This window comes from Arachis hypogaea, chromosome 1, assembly GCF_003086295.3.
Source record: "Arachis hypogaea cultivar Tifrunner chromosome 1, arahy.Tifrunner.gnm2.J5K5, whole genome shotgun sequence".
Classification (NCBI taxonomy): Eukaryota; Viridiplantae; Streptophyta; class Magnoliopsida; order Fabales; family Fabaceae; genus Arachis; species Arachis hypogaea.
Genome location: NC_092036.1, coordinates 99,743,148 through 99,770,425, shown reverse-complemented (window position 1 = coordinate 99,770,425; position 27,278 = coordinate 99,743,148). Strand labels below are relative to the sequence as shown.

The 27,278-nt window shown below is 35.4% G+C and overlaps 5 protein-coding genes and 1 long non-coding RNA gene across 56 annotated transcripts; 5 read left to right on the top strand and 1 right to left on the bottom strand.

The window, feature by feature from the left end:
• Positions 1 to 25,336, bottom strand: LOC112702435 (uncharacterized). Of its 50 annotated transcripts, XM_072204542.1 has the most exons (16): positions 25,054 to 25,299; positions 24,690 to 24,972; positions 22,947 to 23,012; positions 22,150 to 22,215; positions 21,394 to 21,459; positions 20,510 to 20,641; positions 3,813 to 3,910; positions 3,527 to 3,615; positions 3,247 to 3,388; positions 2,505 to 2,594; positions 1,590 to 1,658; positions 1,414 to 1,518; positions 1,167 to 1,292; positions 958 to 1,000; positions 827 to 864; positions 1 to 644 (listed from the first exon to the last, which is right to left on the bottom strand). In XM_072204542.1, exons 9-14 carry the CDS (start codon positions 3,313 to 3,315, stop codon positions 977 to 979), a joined length of 483 nt encoding a protein of 160 aa, XP_072060643.1. In that variant the 5' UTR covers positions 3,316 to 3,388; positions 3,527 to 3,615; positions 3,813 to 3,910; positions 20,510 to 20,641; positions 21,394 to 21,459; positions 22,150 to 22,215; positions 22,947 to 23,012; positions 24,690 to 24,972; positions 25,054 to 25,299; the 3' UTR covers positions 1 to 644; positions 827 to 864; positions 958 to 976. The 50 variants fall into 50 exon arrangements, with proteins under 50 accessions (XP_072060643.1, XP_072060615.1, XP_072060505.1 ...); XM_072204514.1 differs by having other exon boundaries at positions 3,813 to 3,927; positions 24,690 to 25,336; XM_072204404.1 differs by having other exon boundaries at positions 1,172 to 1,292; positions 3,813 to 3,927; positions 24,690 to 25,336.
• Positions 4,741 to 6,899, top strand: LOC112702412 (uncharacterized). The gene is made up of 4 exons (XM_072203834.1): positions 4,741 to 5,121; positions 5,327 to 5,418; positions 5,533 to 6,399; positions 6,499 to 6,899. The coding sequence occupies exons 2-4, from the start codon at positions 5,356 to 5,358 to the stop codon at positions 6,745 to 6,747; spliced, it is 1,179 nt and encodes a 392-aa protein (XP_072059935.1). The 5' UTR covers positions 4,741 to 5,121; positions 5,327 to 5,355; the 3' UTR covers positions 6,748 to 6,899.
• Positions 10,521 to 12,751, top strand: LOC112702401 (uncharacterized). The gene is made up of 8 exons (XM_025753416.2): positions 10,521 to 10,777; positions 10,950 to 11,034; positions 11,126 to 11,258; positions 11,389 to 11,546; positions 11,630 to 11,753; positions 11,837 to 12,019; positions 12,095 to 12,160; positions 12,250 to 12,751. The coding sequence occupies exons 1-8, from the start codon at positions 10,732 to 10,734 to the stop codon at positions 12,451 to 12,453; spliced, it is 999 nt and encodes a 332-aa protein (XP_025609201.1). The 5' UTR covers positions 10,521 to 10,731; the 3' UTR covers positions 12,454 to 12,751.
• LOC140175832 (uncharacterized) lies at positions 13,723 to 14,311 on the top strand. The gene is made up of 3 exons (XR_011866565.1): positions 13,723 to 13,861; positions 13,972 to 14,083; positions 14,177 to 14,311. It is a non-coding gene; the product is annotated as an uncharacterized lncRNA (long non-coding RNA).
• LOC112702417 (uncharacterized) lies at positions 16,616 to 18,333 on the top strand. 2 transcript variants are annotated; one of them, XM_025753436.3, is made up of 3 exons: positions 16,616 to 16,831; positions 16,989 to 17,822; positions 17,915 to 18,191. In XM_025753436.3, exons 1-3 carry the CDS (start codon positions 16,757 to 16,759, stop codon positions 18,044 to 18,046), a joined length of 1,041 nt encoding a protein of 346 aa, XP_025609221.1. In that variant the 5' UTR covers positions 16,616 to 16,756; the 3' UTR covers positions 18,047 to 18,191. The 2 variants fall into 2 exon arrangements, with proteins under 2 accessions (XP_025609221.1, XP_029143614.1); XM_029287781.2 differs by having other exon boundaries at positions 16,989 to 18,333.
• LOC140175828 (uncharacterized) lies at positions 18,746 to 20,627 on the top strand. Its single transcript, XM_072204732.1, has 3 exons — positions 18,746 to 19,225; positions 19,332 to 19,559; positions 19,657 to 20,627. The coding sequence occupies exons 1-3, from the start codon at positions 19,108 to 19,110 to the stop codon at positions 19,833 to 19,835; spliced, it is 525 nt and encodes a 174-aa protein (XP_072060833.1). The 5' UTR covers positions 18,746 to 19,107; the 3' UTR covers positions 19,836 to 20,627.
• Positions 25,337 to 27,278: the final 1,942 nt, after the last annotated feature.

Here is a 27,278-nt window from a genome sequence, read left to right as displayed (position 1 = left end):
TTTCTACAAAATATAATGATACATGCATATGGAGTAAAGAAATTTACAAGTCTCGTTCATATATGATAATGTCATGCTCTGTACAGAGCCCCAAACTAAAACAAAACATAGGGGAGCAAAAAGTTAAAAACAAGAAGTGGAAACCTAAAATCTAATGGGTGACTTTATCAACATTTTCTTCCAATACATATTTCACATAACCAAACCATTATCTCCAATACAAGCAACATAGTTTAGTGTAGCCAGTTCTACTCAATCTATTATTTGTTGTACAATGGATTTCAGCTTCAAAAAGGCATTTGTGTCATCACAGGTGAATTCCGCATGTAAGCACATCTGGTTAATACTACATGGAAACTTCTGCATGTAGACATCAACATTTAAGTTCCTATTCACTTGCCACTGGCCATGTATCTGTGAAAATGGAAATCCATTTTGCATATCTCGCAAGTCATGACCGAGAGGGCCGTTTCCGGTCAGGCTGATGTTCCGACTTCCGACCTATCCACGTTATCACATCTTCTGACAAACTGGTCAAGAGTTCTCTGCTTTGAAGGCCTATGCCCAATAGTAGTATGCTTTGCAGGGCTACTCAATGGCTGATTATTTGACACAGCTAAGGTGTTCTCATGGCCATCTAACACCTGATTTTTCAATAACTAAAATTTAGAATGGTTTCTCAAAAACATCAAAAAGTAACTCTCAAATACTGCTTGAGTATAGATCTTGACAAAGTATAAATATAAACCAGAATAAAATCCTTGAAACTAAGCATTATGTACATTTTGCATTACATATGATAGTTCAAGAAGATGTAGAAATGTACCTGCCCCCAAATTATCCGGTTTGAATTGCACCACATCCCTAAGTCGTAAAAATTTAGATCATCAATGCATAATAAATGTTAAGTCAATGCTATACCAAGCGGCGAAAGACTGCAGAAATAACAGAACCTACCAAATGTATCATTTACCAACTAGTATATATTTACTGATGAGACCTGTAAACAAGAACTAACGAGTCAAAAAACAGAAGAGCACATGTTGTCTTTGCTACTAAAAAATTTAGATATGAGAGTTCTTTTCATTTGAGATTATCTGTTTTCTTAATGTTGTCATGCAACTAGTAACAACTCTCTCCTTTCTACTTAATGAGTGTGAGAATACCTGACCAATTCTATATGCACGATCTTTGGCCTGAATTAGGTCACCTGGAGTCCAGGATTGTTCTGTAAAGATAACTGTGCTTGCAGCAGTTAAAGTTAATCCAACTCCTCCCGCTTTAATGGATAGCTGCATGATAACGTGTCACATGAAATCATTATCTCAAGCACAAATACTAACCAAGACAACAGAAAAGATGCTTATAACGGAAACACATGGAAGAAATGCACAACCAAAAATACCACCATACTACAGCTGCCTTGATATAATCCTTTTCCTGGAAATCTGTAACCAATTGTTGCCCTGATGCAGCGGGTGTACCTCCATCAATCCAAATGCAACCCACTTTTTTCTTCTGGAAATTTTCAACAGTTTTTGTAAGTGCTATAATTTCCAATATAAAGAGTAAAATTGAACTGGTCTTACAAGAAGGCACTCATGTATCGCATCTATCATTGGCTGATGGTGCGCAAATATAAGAAACTTGCAACCTGCCTGCAGTGATCACAACATATTACCTGTGATAACCACCGATAGCCCAAATGAAATAGAAAGGTGGAAGCAAGAGAGAAAAAAAAAATTGAAGCAATCAAACTTTCAAATTAAGCATACACAACGTTTGGGGCGCTGGAAGATGGATGAAATATAAGAATTAACACATAATCTAAACCACTCAGACCAGCCAACGTTGACACCAATAATAGTTGTGGCATATGAATTAACATGTCATATGCTGACATTTTCACTACACTTGTCAGCCAATTTAATTCGTTCAACTTAGGGTCCTACACTAAGGGGTACCGATTGCAGCAAAAGCAATTAGAAAAGACCAATTTAACCATGCATCATGCAAGCACACCAATCAAAGGAGATGGGTGAGAAACTAGAGAAGTTGAGAACCTAACTTGACTTTCTTGTAGTACATACAGTGCAGTCACTAAATTCTTTATTGACATTTTATTGCTTTGAAACAGTGGAGGGGAGCAATACCTCAATGAAAGTTCCGAATTAGTATATATCTGGAATCGAATATATCATGATTCAGTTTTGATCATATACCAGTCAAAATGATTTAAACTACTCCAATATTGGCCAAGGCCTGAGAAAAGGCAAATATAAAAGAAAGATAAAATGTTGAAGAAAAGATAAAAATCAAAGAAAAAGTCGGTAAAGTTTTAATGGCAAAAATAAATGATGATTAGTGAAGTGATTGCTAATTTGGGGAATATTTTTGCTCTTGAAGATAAAAATTATAGACCTATCATAGTTCTAGGTAATCAGAAAAACTTCCAAACAACTTGTACAAGTCAAAATAATGTTCAGGGCTTCTTCCATGCAAACCTTGTTAATCAGTTTCTTTTGAGTAAATTTAAGAGACTCAGACTCATCTTTTGATTTAGCAGATTTGATTTTGGCTTTTACCGCCTCCAACTGCAGTATAAAAAAAAGCAACCAATATTGATTAGATTTTACCACCTCAGACGCAAACCAAAGATGGAGAGCACATATTACCATCTCCAAGTCAAATAACCTAATTTTAGAAAGAAAACTTACCACAATCTTACCAATAAAAATGGGTGAGCAAATTTTTGAACCATTTTTAAAGTGGAAGTTTTAGTAAAATACTCATAATCTAAACAACAATCACATAGTTCAAATAAATGAAATCCACAGTCCACTTTTTTGAATATCAATAACCCTATAAAATGTAAATAGAAAATAATTTTTTATGCCCAAAATAAGCATATTGTCGAGACATACAAGAATTCTGTTCCATAACTAGGTCAAACATAAATAACCAAAACTGCATGATGCTATACTAGTCTCGAGATATAGATGCAAAACAAAAATATGGATGGAATAATGCCAAAGTGACAAAGGCACAACGAGCATCAACATGGAAAAATATGTATTGCGAAACAAAAATTTACTTTGCTATAACAGCTACTATATGGATGGAATCCCAAACACTTGACCAGCTTCCCCCCAAAGAAATTATATAAGCCAAGCTCGACTCTTATTAAGATAGAAAATACCATCAGTTTCCCAACTATAGAGAAAATGAAAATAGAAGAATTATTACCTGAACTTTATAATTAGATATTTCTCCTAGAACCTTCTCTGCTTCGGACAAGGAAGAAAGCGGGAACATCCATAACCCAGACTCAAATTTTCAAATAACTAAGCCCTCAAAACAGCCAATCCCGAAAAGCAGAAATTATTACCTGCCATGAAACATAGCCTATAAAGCATGAGTATGCAGGAACTTGTTCAAGGTCAAAGACATAGCCCCTAATTATGGAAAATTCAAAATTTTCAATAGAAATATATTCAATACTCTTGATGAAGTTAGCATGTGAAACCTGGTCATATTGGAATTTCGCTGCAACATGCCCACTGGAATGAAGAAAAAGTTTGACAGAAAACTTCGGCAGTTCTTTAGAAGGCTCATCTGGTTACATATAAAGCCAAAATCCAAAGCAAATGCCAATAGATCAACAAATGATATTTCAAAACCCGAAGAAATTACATCTAAGTTTATAACTATTATTTTTTCTTATGGTAGATAATTAGAATTAGAGACAAGTAACACAGCCCTCAACAATGACACTGAAACAAATGTTAAGGTTTTGAAGGAAAGAAGCATACTTTTTCCCTTGAGGCAAAGCGTCCACCTGGATTGGAATACAAACACACTATGAGAAGTTCTCCTTCCAGAAACTGAACCACAGGGTCTTTTGATTCTTCTGCATTATTTTGTTTTCTAACATTAAAATGAGGGATACACACTCATGAACAACACTTCAACAAAATTACCCACACACCAAAAGACAAATTTAACCCAACAAAAGCAGAAAGAAAAGCAAAGCTAGATAATACAAAATGGGAAACAACATGAAATGAAGAAAAGATGAAAACTTTAACTTTTGAGGACGGGAATCGGAAATGGGGTTTGGTGGGAAGGGTTGGGAATGGTTGGACGGCGAGGGGGGAGGGGTCGCGGCCGTAGAGGAGCTAGAGGTGGTGGTGAGGTAGAGGCCGACGTGGAGGCAGAGGCGGAGAGGATGAGGGTAGCGGTGAGGACGAAGGTGGTGATGACGGAGATGATGGAGGTGACGACGGGGTCAGGGAAGTGGTGGTGGTGGAGGAGGGTACAACGGTGGTGACGGGAGGTCAGGGAGGTGGTGGAGGTGGTTACGGGGCCACTATGGTAGAGGTGTTGGTGGTCAGGGTGGGAGTACCGGAGGTGGTGATCGTGGTCATCCTGGAGGAGGATAGAGGTGAGGCAGGTGGCCAGAGCCATGTATATGGTTGCGGTGGTGTGTGTGGAAGAGCCATCTGTACATGTATATCCTTACGGTAGAATTCACCAACTTTTAATTAGTATGTTTTTGTTTGAAAAGCTTATTAGCGTAAGGTTAAAATGAAGGCCTATTTGTTTTTGTTTTTGTTTTTTTCTGTTTTTTTTTTTTTTTTTTTTTCAAATAAGCCCTATAAATTAACAAAAGATGACAATGTTGTAATGTAAATCCTATCCTATAACATCCCTTGAAAAGAGGGTTTCTCCAATAGTGGATTTCCGACGTGGCTTGCTCCTGGTTAATTCCTACTTCTCCCATCCTATCCTATAACATACGAAAATACATAGATAAATACATACATGGATGGATTATTATAATGCAATCTTCCCATACATACATTGTTTATTTCATTGAAACGGCTATGCCCCTTTACATTCATGACACCATACCTCATGTACTAACCATGCCATCCTAATCATCATGTTATTTTTGTCCTTATTCACTTTTAATCTTTTGAAGAGATACATGCCTCGAGAAGTGAATCCCCTGGCCTCCTCACGCCATTCTAGATGTGATGATTTCCAAACTGAAGAACATGCTCCCAAAGCTTATATGTGTCGTTTAATGAGTCAATAAAAGGGCACTTCACAATCCCGGTACCTCCATGGCTCCATCCTATCCTATGCTCATTGTTATAAGAATATCAATCCACTTTTTTTCGTCTCTCATTAAGTTGGTCATCTCAGGCCGTCTTTCTTATTCCATCTCTATTACAGTACATTACATTACATTTCTTGAGCTCCAAAGCTAAAGCAAACCGTTACATACCTTCTATTTTGTTGTGGTTCACCGGATCTGCAGCTACTACAAATCCGCATTAGAGGGTCGACATGGCTGCATCCAACTTCCACGACCAAGGGCGTTATTTCTATATGGAGATCAACCCTGACCTGGTAAGGAAATAGTTAGCCCGATATTCAGTTGATAGCGTACCCATCAATAAGCCTGATTATTTATCCATACATCAAAGTTCATCTGTCTTTTAACATTTAAAAAGCATCTTGCAGGACATGGGTGAGATCCCTTCCATCTTCTTCAGGAGATTCAGGGGCGGGTTTCCAAACTTCATGACTTTCTATGACTTTGCTGGAAATGAGGTTGATGTTGTTATTGAGAAGTATCACCGCACTGCTATTATTGTTGTTGGTTACAACAGCTTAGTCACACTCTATGGCCTCAAAGAAGATGGTTGGCTCAAAGTGTGCTACGTTGGTAGGGAGAAATTTCTCATTATCGAAGTAAAAGACCATAATATGGTAGCCAAAGGTCTCTGCTTTCCACCCCTCAAGCTAAGGGTCGACATCAAACCTACCATTGCTATTGATGAAACTATATCACTCTCCGAAGACACCTCAGCGGCAAGCCCACTCAACCAGGATACGGTTTCATCCAAGCTAGGAGAATCACCCCAAGTTGTGCATAATGAAGCCACCTTGCACCCTAATTCAGATTTTGTGCTGCAGAGTGGTCATTTTATACCTCACTCTGTTTTCAATGTCTCAAATCCTGTTGAACCCAATGCTTACTCGGGGATGGAGGCTGCATATAATAACACAACGATTTCGTCTTCTGATGATGCTGTAGCTCAGCCACCTCACGATCCAATCAAACAAGTGCTTTCAATGACGGTCTTCCCTGCTCCTCCCCAGATAAATGGGCCCCTCCTTCCATCCATATTACCAACCTCTAATCCTGACACATCAAATATCAGTGTTGGTGATCTTAACTGTGCTGCACCCATCTCACCCAATCTGAACAGCCCCCCTCCGCCAGATCCGAACCTCAACGTGTCGCCTCCGGATTCTCTCCCTGGGGAAGAGCTCTATAGCATAGTGAGGGTTATAACTGAATACCAGTCCAAACACTACTCATTGGTAAGTTTTAGATCTGCATCATGTTAATATTATTTTTTTTAGTTCTCCATGTTTCTCTTACGGAGTCTAAATCTAAATTGGAAGTTTATCTGTCTGCAGCTTATTCTTTCGGCTTTTGCGGCCCAAGCATTTCCTTCCAGGCTTGACTTTATTCATATTCGTCAACTGCATAAGCCACCTATACTCATGAAGCTTCGTTGGAGGAGTCCTAGATCATCTGAGGCATTCGTTACTAGGGGTTGGCGAAAATTTTCCGTTGCCAATGGTCTTAGGTGCGGCAGTGTTCTGCGTCTCAGTGTCCCCGTGCAAGATGAGACCACCATGTTCGTTACTATTCTACGTATCTAGCGATGTGTCTTAGTTCATGTTTGTTTTGGCTCAGTTTCCCACTTGTAAACAGCTGTTTATGTCTTTGGTTTAGTTGTAAACAAACTAGTTATTTTGGTGTAATTGAAAGTTATTAATCCCAGTTCTAAAAAGGCGTTTTGTTATGTCCCAAACCCATTTGGCCACAATTTCAAATATATTTCCTACCAGACGTCGTTATTTGGTTTTGAATCTCCAGTATTTATTTCTATCAATTAATTTTCCAGTTTCAATTTATCATCTAATATAACTATAAAATAAGAAAACAAAATGTTACAAAATTTTACAGTAGTATTCTTTAAATTTACCATTCTTTTGTTCAAGATAGTTAATTTACTGCAATCAGATATTCTGTGAGCAATTTTTCCACTCCTTAAATCAAGTTCTTATGATTAGATTAAATTGTACGGAGTCAAATTAGTAAAATTTTATGTTAAAAATTCTTATGATTAAGTCAAGATATGATTAGAATTATCTAGATTCTATACATGGTTAATGGAGTTAGACTAATTAACTATACTTTGGAAAAAGTGAAGGTTTAAACCTTATACGAGTTACCACATAGAATAAAGTTTTCAAACTTTATATATTCACTCTACATAGAAGAAATTCATGTAGTGCTCAAACTTCAAATGCAGATAAATAAAAAATATCTTACAAACGTGAGATATTCATAAGCATAGAAGGAAATGACAATGGTGTCCAACACTGTTGAGTCAGAATGCAATTAGTATTAGTATAGACATTAAAACATGGAAGGTTACCTAAGTCATAAGTGCAATAATATGATTCTTAAATAGCCATGTTGAGACGGGAAGAATTTGTGTACTGAGGTAGATAACAACTTATGATAACCAAGCCTGTGCCATGTTAATGTGGCCCAAACACCATGCACGCCTCAATCAATCACCATCGGGGTTTCATACCTATAAAATCTGCAACTACTAACTAACAATACACGACAAGAGCCCTCAACTTTCTGTACATTCAGATCAGGCACGAAACGTGACTGCTGAGTTGTTGTCTCTGGGTCTTTACAACCACACATTGATTCAACCATACTCTTCTAATCTAATATTTACACTGCACTGCTTTAAATTTACATGCTTGACATGGTTTCAATTATTATGTTACGAACTCTTCCTCAAATGGCGGCATGCATGGTTACGGTAACATGCACAACTTTGTCCTCTTCTTTTTGACTCCTTTTACAACAAGGCTCGTGCCTTCCGTTTGTGTCACTCCTCGCTTCTATAAATTAACCACTCCGGAACGTTTTATCAACGTCCTCCTTTCCCCACTTATACCAATCTCTCTTGCTTTTCGGCCTCCCTGCAAATTGCAACAAACATCATGGCTAGCACCTTCAACAATGTCAAGGACATTGATGCATCCCATGACAACTTGAGCTATAGGATCAAGGTGCGTGTGATTAAGATTTGGACTCTATCTACGGCTGAGCAGAAATTTCAAAAGCCAATGCTGGAGCTGGTGGTCATGGATAATCAGGTAAGCTACCAACACTGAGACCTCAATTGTAATCAATATCATTAATTTATATGGTGTATGTGTTACAATAATCATGCAACTATTTTCACATAGGGAGATCGGATCCAATGTTCAATTTGAAACCCTCATAGGAGGTTATTTGAGGCCGACCTTACCGAGGGGAAAATATACACTATCTTCAATTTTTCAGTTGCTCAGAATGACCTCAAGTACAAAGCCACCAATCATGTTTAGCAGAATATATTTTAAGAGAGATACCCAGCTTAGGGTGGTTCAGGATCCTCTATTCCCTACACATATTTTTCGCTTTGTGCCCAATGAAGTAATACTTAACCACACCAATGCTCAGTCCCATTTAATTGGTATGAAGCTCCTAATATGTTGTCTCCTTTTTCCTATATCAAAATCAATCCTGAATTATTACTCACGTATTTATTTTTTAGATGTAATTGGGCTCCTCACTGCTAAGGGTGACATTATTGAATTCACAAAGAATGGAAAGAAGTCCATCTACATTGTCATAGAACTTGATGACCTGAGGTTAGTAGAACGTTTTTACCTGTCCAATTTTTTTAAAAACATATAATTTAGTGCAACTTTGTTTCTATGTATATTGACTAATCGACTGATTCTTGAACTAATTAACTGTTAAATGTGTCTACAGGGGAAATGGTACCATTCGATGTACTTTGTGGGAAGAATTTGCAACTAAATTGGTAAAGCATATGGAAGAAACACCAACCTCAGAATATATACTTATTATACAATTTGCGAAGTTTAACCTATTCAAAGGTTCGTCACGTATTGATTCTGAATTCTTGTGTGTCAAGTAACATACTTTAAGCCTATCCTGGACATCTAATTAGGTTTACAGTATATATATGATTGAGTTAATCTTGGTTCAGCCAAGAGACCCATAACAAAATAAAAAGAATGCATAATTAAAAAATTACAAGCAAAGATGTGAGTATCTTTTATCACAATGAAGAAAATGTACAAGTTCAAAGTATACTATGTAACAGAATTTCCTCATTTTATGTAACTACGGTAAACAATGAATAAAATAATGAATTTAATGAAATCTATCTGATTTAATTAAATTTGATGAAATCTATATAATTTAATTAAATTTAATGAACAAAATATTTAATTTCATGAAAAGTTTCTCATTTTATATCCTTTTTTTTGGTTTATACTAAATTTAATGGACACTTCTATCTACTTTGGATTTTTATATACTACTAGAGAAGTCCCAGTGCATCTCACGGATATGATAAATTTAATGGAAAATATTTAATACTAAAATATTAGTAGATTAAGTACTTAATATAAACTTTTTATATTAAATTAGATCATAAGAATAAAAATATGTAATTTTACTTTTTAAAACATTGCAATATATAAAATAAAATAAAAAATATGATTTAATTATAATAAATACTTTATAGTATAATTATATAATGAAGTGGTGATCAAAATAATTTAATATTAAAGTCCCATACAAGAAAGTTTATGAATCAACAACACAAACACTAAAAAATCTAAAGCTAAGATATAATCAAGTTTTCATTACAATAATAAACTTGATTTTTTGATTTCAAATCATAAAAAATATACAAAATAATTCCATAATTTTCATTATTGTTTAATTTTTACATTTTGTTCCAAAACTCTTATGTACCAAATTCATTATTCTTTTTCAATTTTTCTCCTTTTATAAAAAAAAAGAAGATACTTTTGAAACCTTTAGTATCCAAAACTAAAATACTGAAAAACAGTTGAAAGTAAAAAATGAATAAAAATAAATTATTAGATTCAACTAAACAAAATTGCTATAAGATAAAAATGATTATCCTTCGTTGATCCTCATTATGACATGTTGTATTGTACATTATCTTACTCTTAATTATGATATTCTTTATTAACTATTCTATTTATAATCCTGCAGAATAAGTAACTTATTATAAAGGCAACAATTGAAATCAGCATTAACATAACTATATTTTCATTTTTTTTATTGCTTAATGTATTTCATATAAGTAAAAATGGAAGGCCTTTTTTTTCCTCGGCCCTCAACAATTCAATTCTCTAATACTAGATGTTATCTACCAAAACAACAAGCAAGTGGTATTTTTGGTTAAAAAAACCCAAACCCCAAAAAATCAAATGATGCAACTGCCCTAACCTAGCTGTATTAGACAAACCTGCATTGATTCAATTGAACTTCAGTGCGTTGTGCGTGCTGTGAGCAACACATTTGTTTCTCTATTCGAGATTCACTTCTTATTCTAAGGACAAAATTCCCATACCATGTTTTATCCTCATAATTATCTAGCACAGCCATTAGAGAAAATCATGGCAAGTGGCAACCCTACTCGGCGCCACAACACTCAGGCCATGTCGATCACCACGGATGGCAACAGCTTGAATCTAGACCGGTGGATGTGACAAGAGAACATGGGCACAAATACGGGGAAGGATTTGCCGTGGATCATTCATGGGAGTTGGGTTTCTCATCCTTAATTTAAAGAAAAAAAATTAATTGTTATAGGTTATGGTCCTTTCAAGTGAAAGCCATCTTACTGTTCCAGAGATGTTTCAAGACTCGATTTCAATGCATTATATGTAGCCCTGAGATGGCAGAAGTTCTTATACGCTGACTTGATTGTACATAGGTACAATGGGTATATCAAACACCAACTACAATTCCATTCTGCACATCAACGGTGATTTTCAAGAGGTCAAGGATTTTCGCAAGAGGTATTTTAATTTCGGACTCATACCTTATTTTACCAGTAAGTAGCTCGACATGTATACAACTTTCACATATTGTATACTGGTACACTTCCAGTGTCATAATATCAGGTGTACCTGCTGCAACTCAAGTTTCTCAAATACCGGGAGAGCCGACATATTCACTCGAAGAGGACCTACTTAACCATTCCATTTATAAGCCCATCTCCGAGCTAAAGGATTCAATTGAGGTGCACATGCATTCAATCATTGTTGTCTCCAGACCCTGGTTTCAGTTATATATAATAAATATCATAAATTGATATATGTAATGAATTGCTAGATTATTAGATTACTAGATTAATATAACCAAACATGCAGAATGGGCTCTTTGTCACTATTGGCACGGTTATATCCATTGATCCTAAGAATGGGTGGTGGTACAAGAGTTGCAAGCATTGCTTCCATTCTTTACAAGAAGCCGAGAACTCATACCACTGTGCTAGGTGTGAGACATACCCATCGTCTCACACTCCAAGGTATATCTTATCATAATTTGTTTACATGTTCTGCATTAATGTCCTACTTTCTATCTGGATACGAGTCATGTTATGGTATGCAGGTTTAGCATAAACATGCGAGTTGCTGATGAGACCGATACGGCTTCTTTCCTACTGTACGATAAGGAGGTGTCCAAATTCCTTGGTATATCCGCATCCGATCTCAGACTCGCACAACTAACCAGGGTATTATGTATTTTTTCCGGCTTTGAATCTTCTTTATCACACACTTTCTTGAAGCCATTGTAATTTCTGTTTTGCATCTGTAGGGTGGAGTTAACAAGGAATATCCAACAGAGCTTAACTCACTGATGGGAAAGAAATTTCTGTTCAAAGTATCTGTGAAAATGGAAGATCTTAATGCATTCCAACCATGTAGGATAATTGTTACTAAGCTCTGTGCGGACAACTCCGTTATCACAAAATTTACTGCGAAGACTAGCTTTGACGAGGTTACAAAATCCTCCTAATCTTCCGTGTTTGTCTTTGTATTTGAGTTGTATGTTTAATTTGCCTATGCCATGCAGCACAATATGGGTATGGAGAACTCTGAACTGCTGAGCATGAACACTGACTCTGCTGAGACCCCAAAGGTATAAATGCAGAACAAATATTTCTCTACATCTGTTATACATACATCATGTTTAAAACATGTGTTATAGCAACCCGTTTGGATTTTCAGGGTACAACCTCTCCCTCTGTTGAGACTTTATCCCAGGGAACAAATGATGGATTCTCAACTCCAAATGATAAAATTATCACTGGTGGGTGGTCTAAGAAGCTGATCGACGTGTACCCCGATTCTGCCCGTGCATCATCATCATCCAAATGCAGGAAAGTGACAGAGGGTGCCACTGCAACCATTGTCGAGATTCATGATGAGTAGTGTCATTGCTATGTAATAAACTAATCTAGGCCTTAGCGGTTGCACCGACGGACCAGATTGTGTGTCTAATATATAATGATTACCTAAGTTTTGTCGTTGGATTTTCTGTATCCAGCTTTGTGGTTTGCCTTATGCTATGTCATTAGCTTGAATAATGTATGGTTGACTTATACCAACCATTAATGTTTTCGGTTGGCTTGGTGTGTGTCTATGTAGTCGAAGCAGACGTGATCTCCATGAGACCGTTTTGCTTCTTATGTCTTCATTTCAAGTTCAATGAAATCAGGCTATTTTACTACATGACATCAGGTTTTTGGATCACATAATGCAATTTACTAATTCAATACAAATCCAGTTGTATACTAATCAGCTTAGTCTATAGTTATAATGAAAAGAGATTACGAAGGTAATTTTTCTTTAAAATTTTAGTTTAAAAACTAATTTAATATGTAATTTTACACATTTATATTCTTATATAAATTTGTTAATTTTTTGAATGAAATATTTTTTGCAAAATTTTCACTTTAGTTTACAATTCTCCTATCATATATTTATTGTAATTAAACCGTTATCTTAATCTTAATTTTTATTCCTAAGACCTAACTTAAAATAAAAAATCTATCTTTAACTAGCTATCCTAACAATAGCTTAATATTACCTGATTTTTATTAAAATTAGCATACCCGTACACCGCACGGGGCACTTGAAGTTCAAAACACCCCCAGTGGCACAATAATCAACTTATGCTATAGGTATAATGAATCAATTACAAAATACATTGTGTGCAAACGTCGCTATCCTATCCATCCCTTATTCAATGGAGTGGCGGTGACATGTCACAATTTCAAACGTGCACAAATTGTGTTAATCCTACCACTTTGCATACCTTTAGCAAGTTAAAATCTGAATGACAAATTAGTGATAATAAACTGCTGGGAAATTTTAAGATGCTACTAAGTTGAGAACTCTTGATAAGTTGCCATGTGGATTGGATCTTACTTATACAAAAAACACGTGTACATTTACTTCATGCTTCTACTCTAATAGATGGAGGTAAAATTTGGATTATTAGATGAAACAAAATTGAACCATGTGCTGGCATCAAACCTCATAATTTGTCGCCACACACCCCTCTCTCATTATACCTATAGCTTCATAGGAAACCGAACCCCAAACTCTTCTCAATTACTCTGCCCCACCAAACTTGGCTTTATCGTCCCATCCCTTTCCTTTATATAGTGCACATTGCATTGTCTTATAAGTACTTATCTCATCATCTTCAGTACCCATTGCTTGCTCTAATCAAGCACATTACATTTCTAATATCATGATGGCCATAGAGAAGAGGCTCATTCCATCCGACTTTGATGATGACCGGATTTTTTATCTACACGTTAACCCTCTTGCTGTAAGTCATCGCCAACCATCTTCTTTACTTATTCCACTTAGTACAAATCCATGGAGATCAGTCCATCTTGCTTTGTTTTGTAGACTAAATTCTGTTTCTTCACTCCACAGATCATACATGAGCTGCCATCCCTCTTCTATAGGAAATATAGACCCCTCCTTGGTGAAAGGATGATTGTGATGGACCTCAACAACACCCACATAGAGCTTTCTCTATGCAAAGGTAACTCTTCCGGCTATATTGTACATGGTTTTGAAAACCTGGTCAATTGCTTTGGTCTTTCATCAGGAGGGTGGATAAAAATAATGTATGTAGGCGAAGATGTCTTTGTTGTGATGAAGGTCAAAGACAGCTTCATGGCTACCAAGGAACTTTCTTATCCATCTCCTAAGTTAGCTAGCAACTATTATCATGTGACACATGAATCTACATCAAGAGCGGTACCTCTGGAGTTTTGTCGGCCAATTATTTTCAACCCAACCCACCAAGAAAATGCCACAAAAAAACTACCCACCCAAAATAGCCATACATAAGGACCATGCGAGTACCATATTGCAACAACTCCTCAAACTGCTTCTTTTGATTACCCTTCTGAAATCAAAACCAGCTCTAATGAAACATATTGTCTTGACCACTATCAGAAGCATGGATATTTGAATCAGCCCCCTCTACCTGATGAAACTTTACCAACCGGTGAGTTAAGGAACGGCTCGGTCATTCTTCCAACTAGAATATTCAACAACCTCTCTCAGGCACAGACATCACCTTTGCCAGCTGGATACGTCTCCTTAGAAGAGAAGGCGATCCTTAACAATCCTACTTCCCTCTTGGTTAAAAGACAGAGATCATCACCTCAGAATGCAGATGAAACTAACATTCCACCACCTGTGATGCCTGCTCCCATCATCCCTACAACGAGATCATATCGGATGTACACCTGCATGAAGCTTCTGACCTCAAACCAAGTGGATAACAGTTCCCTGGTAAGTATGCCATCCATTTATCTGTAAAAATCATACTTTACATCAACGAAGACAAGTTTAATTAACATGCTACTCATGCATCTATTCATACATGAATGAACAGATACTACCCTTGCGATTTGCCCAAAATGCATTCCCTTCAAGGTATAACAATGTCAAAGTTATACTAGACAATGGATGTTGCTAGCGGTTGGGATTGAGGTGGAACAACTCCAGAAAGGGGCAGGTATATCTCACTAGAGGTTGGAAGAGTCTTGCAAGGAACAATGGGTTTAGGAGTGGTACTGTCCTCAAATTTCATGTCTCACCCGCAGATGAAACCACAATGCATGTCCAAGTCCTGAAGTTATGAAGCATCTTTATCATTAGTCATCTACCTATCCTACTATGTATCTTTATCATTAGTCATCTACCTATCCTAATATGTAGTTTGTTCGTGCTATTTTGTATTCTAAATCTTAACTTATGCATTATGTTCTCTTAACTCTAATGTAATGGAATTGGTTAAGTAATTGCCCAAATGTGTCAAAAAACTTATAATCCATGCTGATTCTTCACTGACGTACACATGATAGCATGCCAAACAGCCTTTGATTAATTTGTGATTCACCACCTATTAACCCCAACAGATAAACTCAGCAAGTATTCCACGTTAACATCAACCTAATCTTACCTCATCATGCTGTCTAATAGCACCCTCAGGGTTAAGTTTTTAACAAATACAACATTGAAATTCTCACATACAATCAGGGAGTTAATATGGAAAATTAATTAGTAACCATCATCTGTACAATCAACCTGCGCAAGATAAGACATATATTTATTTATTTATTTATTTTTCCGAGTGAATATGACATGTATGTGTCTGCCTTGCACTAATTGAGTCTAGAAATATATTTGCAGCATGTTAATAAATAATGGTTATAAACTCAAGCCTTCTATAAAAGAAGTCCATACAATGTTTACCTACACACCACTGAAGATTTCTATCTTATACCATACAGATACATTTTTTTATCTCATACATGGCCATTAGTTTGTCGTTTTCCTACCACCGAATGTTGTACTAATCTCTAATTACATTGTCAACAGTTGGCAGCCTTAACTCAAAAGTCATGATTATTTTTTCTAATCTCTAATTACAATGTCCAGAGTTTGCAGCCTTAACTCGAGTCATGATTATTTTTTCTTCCAAGCCGCCTGTGGGAATTGTGTAGCAGGCTGCCACCGATTTCAGACCGTTCCTTTGTATCTTCGGCCATGCCTTGCTAACCCCTTTCCGTAGCTGCCTTGGATTTTGTTTTGCAAGATTACATCACCTTCCAGAGTCATCCATTAGTGGGTAAGACAATGCCATCTAAATGAGGCACAATTAAGGAACACCCTCAACTCTGAACACGTGCATTCGTGCACAAATTCCAATTAGATGCTATAGGGTTATCCTTTTTTTACTCTATGTGGTATGGACATCTAAATAAGAGGACAGGCAATGATGAAATCTCGGTCACCCTCATTAGCTTATAAAGTTTATTAAAAAAACACTAATAATTCTAATTTTATATTTATATGATATATAATATATACCATATATACCATATATATCATAAAAGGAGTGAGAGACTTCTATTCGGTCAGCAATACCACCCCAGGTGTACTCTATTATAAATATCATGTACTTTTTCTCTATAATGCATTTTACAAGCCACCAAACTATATCTTCCACCAGCTTAACTGATACAAACATGTAGCTATCCCCGAGTCATTAATGGGACCGCTGTTCCCTATTGCGCAAAAGTTTGTTTGCCACATGCATCTAATATCACATATTCGATTTCGCACATGAAGCATTACTACTTCCTTCAGTTAAAACTGCCTACATCATTAGCCCAAGACTTGCTTTGTGCCGTCAACGATGCAACCTGCTCAGAGTTTGCATGGCATTAACCAACAATGTCGAGTTTTTTATCTCACGGTAGATCCACTGATGGTATGATTTCCTCCACTCCCCTAGATGCTCATGTTATTTAGTTTGACAAATCTATAGCCACTAATTTAACATGCATTCAATGACGTTATTTTGATTTTTTTCAATCTTTAATGTGCCTTTCGCTGATATTTGCAATTGCCTCTTTTATCCATAACAGAAGATGCATGCTTTACCAAGCCTGTTCTATCGAAAGTACTGTCATGACCTAGGCAATCGGATGAAAATAGTGGATGCTAATCGTAACATTGTCCATCTACGGATTATCAAAGGGTATATGACGGCGTACATAGTGGAAGGGTTTGATCATTTGGTTCACGTATATCGCCTTCTAAATGGAGGAACTATGAAGCTGAGGTTCCTATTGAATGATATCTTTTATGTGATTAAGGTGAGGGATGATAAGATGGCTAGCATTCCGATCGTCTTCTTTTCTCTAAGGGACCCGTATACAGATCATATTTCACGAAAAGGAAAAGAGATGGTTCCACCCGATCCTTTTTTTGATGAGATTGAGAGATTGCATCATGCAACGTACAAACAAAAGAAGAAGAAGAAGAAAAGGATGCATAGCTCAACTTCTCAACTGCACATAACTGCAGATGCAACACACTTTCAGAAGAAACCAATCCTTCATACACCTGTTCATCATCCGAAGGCTCTAGATATTGATCTCAACCAGCTCCCCAATATCGACGATGATGATCCTGCTGACTCTGACAATCGTGGGCCAGAGATCATGGAAGATAATGCTTGCACTAACCGAGTTGAGACCGACCACAATACGTACTCTATCATACCAATCAAGTTTCATCAGTTCCTCACAACAGCGACCAACGAACAGTTTGTAGAACTCCCTAACCATCCGCTGCACTGTGCCCAACTGAACTCGCCAACTTTCACACAGTTTATACCCATCAATCGTCCAATCGGCTCTAACTATGACACATACGTTTGCTTCATTATCATCCATCAGGCTCGCAGCTGCTCTATAGTAAGTTTCAATGACTATCGTCTCACGTTTCTGTTGCTTAGAAATGTTTTTTTCCAACTTTTGATCTGCATTTTTCTTCTCTGCATCGCCAGGTTATACCCACTGATTTTGCAGTACGTGCATTCCCTTCTAGGATGGATTGTGTATGCCTTCGACATGTCGGAGGAATTGAATACAATATGGGACTTCGCTGGATGTATATACTTTCATTCGTCGAAGTATAGCTTACCAGGGGATGGAGATACTTTGTTAGGCATAACCTCTTAAGGCCAGGCAATATAATCAGACTGACCGTCACATCCTTGAATGAGTCGGTGATGTACGCGGAGCTTATCAAAATCTAATCAGCACAACCTCCAGTTTATGTAAATAAATGTTAATGAAGGAGTAAAAAGTATTTTGTCGAGTCACTCTGGGAACCATTGATCACATCGAGCCTTCAAGACACGCCATTCATTTTGCTGATCCTATTACATTGTTAGATGTATATCATGGTTCATGGAGTTACTTTTCAATGCACACCATGGAACCCCCTTTTGTATATGTGATGGGAGAGTTCCTTTAAGTTAATGTTATCACTTCATGTAGAATCTATCACCCTGTAGTTACTAATCATGTGGGTATCAATCTTCTCCTTTTATTTAATACCAACTACTTATCACTTATGTGGAATGACTGGACGGCTTAAATTCAGCTGCATGGGATAGGAAAACTTAGTTACCATAGCGTGAAGTTGTAATCACAGACGTGAGCAGCATATCCATGTTGTTCACAATGACTAATGACTAATATAGCCCGTTGTTAACCATAATAGTGAGCACTATATCTCTATCGTTACATGTCATCGGTGTGTTTGTTAACAATATTTCAACCATGTAAGATGAACCACAACAATATATTCCCTAAATTAAGCGGATTTCATGTACACAACATGATTTAGCCAAATTCAGCTGTTAAGTCTTATCCTTATATGGATTACTTGATTTCTTATCCCGCCACCACCACATTTCAATCCTCAGCCATCCAAAATTTTTCATTTCCCGTGTTCCCGTGTATTCCACAAAATACCAAAACATAAAATACCAAAACATTGGATCAAATATGTGCGCTACTCATATTGGATTGCTAAGAGACAATGCATATACTAGCTGAGTGTGTACCGTTTCTCATTCCATCATTGCAAGGCTTTTTTCCTCCTGCCTGCATTTCAGGGTACTACTATCACAACTTCTGATCAATTTCATTAGTTTTCTATCTCCGTTGTTGCATCTCCCGTTTCGAGATAATGGACCACGGTGACTTCAGACTCAGCCCGAAATTAGCCAGGATGCATCGGAGATCCCTCTTAAATCAGAGAAGAATACCACCACGAGGTCCAACATTTGAAAGGACAATCCCAGCCGGTGAACTTCCTTAATTCATTATATTAACATGCAAGGTCCATTTGTTAGGTCCATGCTTTTTTCATTTACCATATATTAATCGTAGTCAATGGCTAATATTAAATAGATCCGAACTTCATACCACTGCTGCCTCTTAAGAGAAGTTCTGCCACGGTCGAACAATCTCCATCGTCGTCCCAGGCTATAGATAGACTCAGCAATTCTGGTGTCATGGCCAAACACTTTCGGGCATCCGATTCTCCTGTGTCGGCGCTCTCAATTCGTGGCTTCAGAAGGACCCAATCTAAAACTACGAGTTATTCAGAAAGGAACCCACTCTCAAACCTAACAAATGGTAAAATCCTTATTACAAGTATATAAAAGTATAGTGTATCACCGCATTGTTTAACTTGACCTGCCGTATTCTTCGATATGTATTCTGTCCTATTCAGTGGACCATAATCAAAATGTTGGCTTCAATCCTACGGTGCTAACCATGAACAACAGTAGTGGCAATTATACGGGTAATGACATGAAGGAAAATGCCTCACCAGGCCAAGACTATAGCAATATTTCAGGGATTAGTGGTGGACCATCATCAGCCACTCCAGCTAGAGCACGACATGGGTAAGTCTTTATGATTGATTAAAACTTGAATTTACCTCACACTCCCGGGAAACTGATCCACATATTCCGTAAAAGGGTTGGAAAAATTCTAAATCTTCTATATTTAACTAAGGGTATTATATGTTCTGTAATATATGACTGTGATTAACGGGGTTTTTAGACTAAAACATACTAACATTTGTTTCTTATGTAAAAGGTTACCTGAGTTCCCATCACCCTTTTTTTTTAAAGATTTGATAAAATATAGATAACCTTTTTTTAATAGGATTACTTTAGTAATTATTACGGTTTGAGTAAGTTAATCTCTTTACATTGTAAAGGATAAGATTATACCCTCTAAATGTTTAATTATATGCTGATGTTATTAAAAACATTAAAGTATTTTTATAGGATGGGACGTGTGAAAATTACGAGGTTAAACTTTTAATGAGCATAGATATTTACTGTTTATATATTTGGAGATTTATTTAATCAAAGATTGACTGGTAATAATGTTTTTCTCTAACTAAGGATTGTTACTAGCTGCTGAGTTTAATAATATCATTTTCTGGCTAGACAATTAAATTTTCTACTTTTTAAGATTAAAAATACTTACATAATATATGATAGTATTGTACACCTAAAACTGTAACTAGGGCAATGGATCACAGAGAAAGGAGGCGAAATATTAAAACAAACCTGGCCTTTCGAATTGGAGTTGTGGATAATCAGAAGTCTGTATTCTCCAGCGAACAATCGTCATCAGACATGCACCGTGTTAATCCAACAGATCATGATCCCATGCCAGATTTCGAAGGTTAGCTCCCTAACCTAAAGAATAAATAACAGTTTTTGGTTAATTTTACAAGTACTAAATTGAGACTCGAGCAATGCGTAGGATAGTACATTCATGATATAAACTAATGTAGTCGATATTATATTATTTACCTACTAATAGAATTTGGGTAGGTCTCATGCGATACAGGTGGAGATAAATTATTTATGTTATTTAGAGATTGATTGCATAATAGATTTGCAAATATTTACTTCGTCTCATGCCGAATATTTAATTCGTGCTTTGCAAATAATTTTGTATAATTTTTTGACTTAAGTGTAATGTAAATTAAAAAATAGTGGATTATTTTAAGAACTTGAGTTCAATTATTTATTAAACAAATTCATAGGTCTTTTGTAGTGCCAAGGTTGGGAGAACCGAACCAATCGTTAAACCGATCAAGTCAGTCGCTTAACATATCCAACCGAGGTTAATCAGTTGTTGAACTGGTCTGATTAGATATACAATGAATTTATAAAAAATTCAATATACAATCAATATACATGTAGACCTTATGGAACTAATGCAGTCACTTAGTATAAATATTTGTACATGTATAAAATCCACGCAGATCGTTTTTGAATTAATACTCAATTTCCTTTTCACTCTATATGACACTTCTTGCACAGCAATAAGCTATTGCCGCATATTTCACCTGAGGGTCTTCATTTGAAGTCACATGTAAGAAAGCCAAAAGGTAAATACTCCTTATAATTGAAAAAACCAGAAATACAGGGATAATGCTTACATGAAAGTGAGATTGGAGTTTCCCCCTCAAAAATTGCTGAAAAGCCATCTTAGTCGTCTATCCTCACTGAAAATTATTCGTAACCACGTTAGGATATTAATCAAATTAATAAATCCCATAATATATAAGACATAAATCCCAAGATCCTGACAAAATCATGAACATAATTAACTCAGTAAGCAAAACCCAACTACTCAGCAACTCTGTTTCGAACAAACAGCAAAACACTAAAACATAACTAATATTGCAAACATATATAAAAAATTTGAGTTACTTATCACTTATGTGGAATGACTCGACAAAGACTTCTAATCAATTAGTCAACAATAAAAGATTGAAACAGATAACATATAACTCAGCATCCACACCATCCGAATCCAAAAACCAAAAAAATCAACAAACAATCCAACCGTAAATATGTTTAAACAGAAATAAGATTCACAATCCAAGCATAAATTTGTTTTTGAGGCAGTCCCATATGAATATATTGTAAATTTGTTATACACAAATAAGATTCAGAATCCAAACATTTCAATCAGATATGATTAACGCAAAGTGAAACCTTTTCAACAAGTGAGGTAGATTTTGAGGATTAAAAAAAGGTACTTTTATTAATTATAAACTATGAGGTAAGGGACAAAACCATTTTCCCATTCACAGGTGAATCTTTCACCTGAAGGTCTTCATTTGAAGTCACGCCAGAAAGTAAATACTCCTTACAATACAAGAAACCAGAAATGCAGTGATAATGCTTACACGAAAGTGAGGTTGGAGTTTCCTGCTAAAAAGATCCTGAAAAGCCATCTTATTCGTCTATCCTCACTGAAAATTATTCGTAACCACGTTAGGATATTAATCAAATTAATAAATCCCATAATATATAAGACATAAATCCCACGATCCTGACAAAAATCATGAACATAATTAACTCAGTAAACAAAATCCAACTACTCAGCAACTCAGTTTCGAACAACAGGAAAACACTAAAACCAGCATAAATGATTCCAAGTATTAAGTAATAATCCTTAAAGATAACTAATATTGCAAAAATATTTAAAAAATTTGAGTTACTTATCACTTCTGTGGAATGACTCGACAAAGACTTCTAATCAATTAGTCAACAATAAAATATTGAATCAGAAAACAAAAAACTCAGCATCCACACCATCCGAATCCAATAACCAAAAAAATAAACAAACAATCCAAGCGTAAATTTGTTTATAAAGAAATAAGATCCAGAATCCAAGCGTAAATTTGTTTTTGAGGCAGTCCTATACGACTAAATTGTCAATTTGTTATATACAAATAAGATTCAGAATCCAAACATTTCAATCAGATATGATTAACGCAAAGTGAAACCTTTTCAACAAGTGAGTTAGATTTTGAGGATTAAAAAAAGGTACTTTCATTAATTATAAACTATGAGGTAAGGGACAAAACCATTTTCCCATTCACAGGTGAATCTTTCACCTGAGGGTCTTCATTTGAAGTCACGCGAAAAAATAAATACTCCTTATAATACAAGAAACCAGAAATGCAGGGATAATGCTTACACGAAAGTGAGATTGGAGTTTCCTCCTAAAAAATTGCTGAAAAGCCATCTTAGTCGTCTATCCTCACTGGAAGTTATTCGTAACCATGTTAGGATATTAATCAAATTAATAAATCCCATAATATATAAGACATAAATCCCAAGATCCTGACAATATCATGAACATAATTAACTTAGTAAACAAATCCCAACTACTCAGCAACTCAGTTTCAAACAAACAGCAAAACACTAAAACCAGCAGAACTGATTAAAAGTTTCAAGTAATAATCCTTAAACATAACTAATATTGCAAAAATATATAAAAAATATGAGTTACTTATCACTTATGTGGAATGACTCGAGAAAGACTTCTAATCAATTAGTCAACATAAAAGATTGAATCAGAAAACATAAAACTCAGCATCCACACCATCCGTTTCCAAAAACCAAAAAAATAAACAAACAATCCGAGCGTAAATTTGTTTATACAGAAATAAGATTCAGAATCCAAGCGTAAATTTGTTTTTGAGGCAGTCCCATATGAATAAATTGTAAATTTGTTATGCACAAATAAGATTCAGAATCCAAACATTTCAATCAGATATGATTAACGCAAAGTGAAACCTTTTCAACAAGTGAGGTAGATTTTGAGGGAAAAAAAGGTATTTTATCAATTATAAACTACGAGGTAAGGGATAAAACCATTTTCACATTCACAAGTGAATCTTTCACCTGGGGGTCTTCATAATTAACTCAGTAAACAAAATCCAACTACTCAGCAACTCAGTTTCAAACAACAGCAAAACACTAAAACCAGCATAAATGATTCCAAGCATTAAGTAATAATCCTGAAACATAACTAATATTGCAAAAATATATAAAAAATTTGTCCCGAATACAAAATATTGTATCAATTTAAATAAATATGGAAAAACATAACACAATAAGTAAATTAAAGTTCAATGTTCCTGATTATCAGGAACAAGATTGCAGCAAGACATTCAACTTTCAGCAACAAATTTAACTTTGAATAACAAAATCAGGATCCTCTTTACAAAATAAAGCATTTTACATAGTCATTAAACAACCAGCAACAACTGTTGACAACAAATCATAGTAAATCACATGATAACTCATACCTCCAACACTTGATAAATCAACCAGCAATTTACAGAAGCAGCTTAACTAACTGATTTCAATCTAACCCAATCAAGATCCAGTACCTCCAACACTTGATAAATCATACTAAATCACTTCAAAATTAATTCATGAATTCATGAATTCAACATAACAGCAAAACAAAACACAACACAAGCAGTTTCAGTAATTCAACATAACAAAATAAACCAGAAGCAGCTTACCATACTGATACCAATCTAAGCCTATTTAGATCCAGAACCTCCAACACTTCATAATTCATACTAAATCAGTAAATCACTTCAAAAGTAATTCAGTAATTCAACAGAACCGCAAAATAAAACACAATAGAAGCTGTTTCAGTCATTCAATATAACAGAACAAACCAGAATCAGATTACCATACTGATTTCACTCTAACCCTATCAAGATCCTGAACCTCCAACACTCCATAAATCATACTAAATCAGTAAAACACTTCACAGGTAATTCATTATCTCAACCGAACAGCAAAACAAAACACGATAATAGTTATGTTTGAGTATTTCAACAAACCAGAAGCAGTTGAACCAATTCGAAATAAAGTAATGAACAACAAAAAGAACAACAATTTCAATCAAGTTACATACCTGACTCCGTGGCTGGGCTCCATATCTGTTAACTGACTTGAAAGGTTGCTCTGTGTCCGCTGGGTGACTGGGTGGTGCTGGGTGCGACTTGCGAGGATGGTTCCGGATGGCGGGTCCTCTGTGCTACTTCTGGGTGGGACTTGCTTCGTTCGGTGCTGGGTTGCTGGGCGCTGGTCACTGGCGGTGGCTGGTTGTATGCTGGGCTGCTCTGTCCACGAGTAGGTGCTGGGAGCAGTGGAATGGCGGGGCCAGGAGGAAGGTCATCATAAGCCTTCTCCAGTGCCTGGGTGGGTGCGCGAAAGCATCAATTCAAAGTGCTAATAATAGCCCCTACCCTTAAATCAGTAGGGCAAGTCAATTTTACCTTCCCCGCTGGAGGATTCTGTAACCACTAGATTCTTTCGAGGGCTTGGTTTGGAGATAGCTGCAGGTTCTGAACTGCAGACTCCTCACTACGGGGTCGGATGAAGGGATTCGAAAGACAGCATGGATCGGTGGTGGGAGGAATGGTCCCTCGCCGGAGCTGGGAGGTGCATAGAGCGAGGCTGTGAGACCTAGGGAGAGAGCGGCTAGGTTTTCCTGCTTCGTTTGGGGGTGGGGCTTCGAGGTTACCGGGTAGGGTAGAGGACGTTCAATTTGGGTTGGGTGGGCGGCTTGGTTTTTCGGGTTTTTTTATTTTAACCGGATCGGTTCGGTTCGGTTGGGGATTTTATTGTCAAGATTTAAAAATCAAATCAAACCGCAATAAAAACAGCAAAAACATGTTTAATATTAATAAGGAATTATAAAGAAAAAATTACACTCCCCTCCACAGTTGTCAGAACCGAATCAGTGATCGAACCGGTTAAGTCACTGGGTTACTGGGTTATTGGTTCAACCGGTGAGTCACTGGTTAACTCATTGACCCAGTCATATGTAAATAAAAAAAAATATAGTCCAAAATTTAAAATTAAAATTTAAAATACATATTTTCAATAATATTTTAAAAGTATCTAGCTATTCTAAAATAATATGAAACAGGAACAATAAGTATTTTGTTAATGTTACTCTATCATAAATATTTTTATTTTGTTTTTATTGATGAATATTATTAATAGATATTATATAATTATGAAAAAATAAGTGAGTTTATAATTATTGTTAAATAAAAATATAATAATTTAAAAATGAATGAGTTTATAATTAAAATTAAAATAAATTAAATAGAAGTAAATTATTTGCTGAAAGATATATATATATATATATATATATATATATATATATATATATATGTATATATTAATTTGCATATATGTTGATAACAAGCTTAATAGCCTGGTGGTTGCGAGTATCATATTCTTTCTTGACGAGGGGGGTTGGAACCCCAACTTTAACATTTTGGAAAAATGTTGAAACTCAAGCGGTTTGGTCGAACCGATTTTATTGAGTTTGACCGGTTTTGACCGGTTCACTATGGGTATGACAGGTTTGTACCGGTTCGTCGCCTCATTCGGTCAGATCATCGAACTGGACCGACTTAAGGTCCGGTTCACCGGTATTCCGGTCGAACCATCCGGTCCAGTCCGATTTTGCTAACAATGCACCTCTCTCTTGTGATGTGCTAAAATGACACTCCCCTCTCTTATATTTAATAAATGTACATTCTCCTCCATTATAACTTAAAAAACCTCCTCTTTAATCCATTTTTAATTTTTTCTGTTAACTAATGTTAACTTTATCTTTTTTTAAAAAAAAAATATTTTTTAGAATAATACTCTTTAACGAAAAATTTATTTTTTTTCATTAAACTTCACTTACCAAAATACCATTTAATAAATTTTTTTTATTGATTAAAATCTAATTTAAGAAAATAATTTAAAAAGAATTTAATAATTAAATTATCTTTTTCTGAAAAATCATTCAATAAATTTCTAATTATTAAATTATAATTTTACCAAAATTTTTGGTTATTAATTTTTTTATATTTTACTCATACTTTTTTGATATGAATGAATATTATTTTAACATTATATAAAAAAATATTACCATAATTTAGTATGTATAACAATTAATATATATTGTTATTGAAAAATGATCTTACTAAGATTTTTTTTAATATTAAAATAATATATATTGATATCAAAAAATTTATAGTAAAATATAAAAAAATTGTTAACAAGAAATTTGGTAAAATCACAAATTAATAATTAAAAAATTATTGAATGATATATTAAAAAGATAATTTAATTATTAATTTTTTTAATAACATTTCGATAACAATACAATTTAATCAATAAAAAATGATTTATTAAAGTATATTTTGGTGAGTATAATTTAATGACAGAAAATATAATTTTGACTAAATGATATTTTTATAGGAAAAAATATTTTTTTTTGAAAAATGGATAAATTTAACATTAGTTAACACAAAAAATTCAAAATGGAGTAAAGAGGATATTTTTTAAAAGTTGTAACGGAGGAAAATGTATATTTTATAAATAAAGAGGAGGATAGTGTTATTTTAGCATCTGGCAAGCGATGGGAGTGAAATTTTCTCAATTACAAATTGTACTAACAAAATATATTGACAACATTAAGCCATGGTTTTAA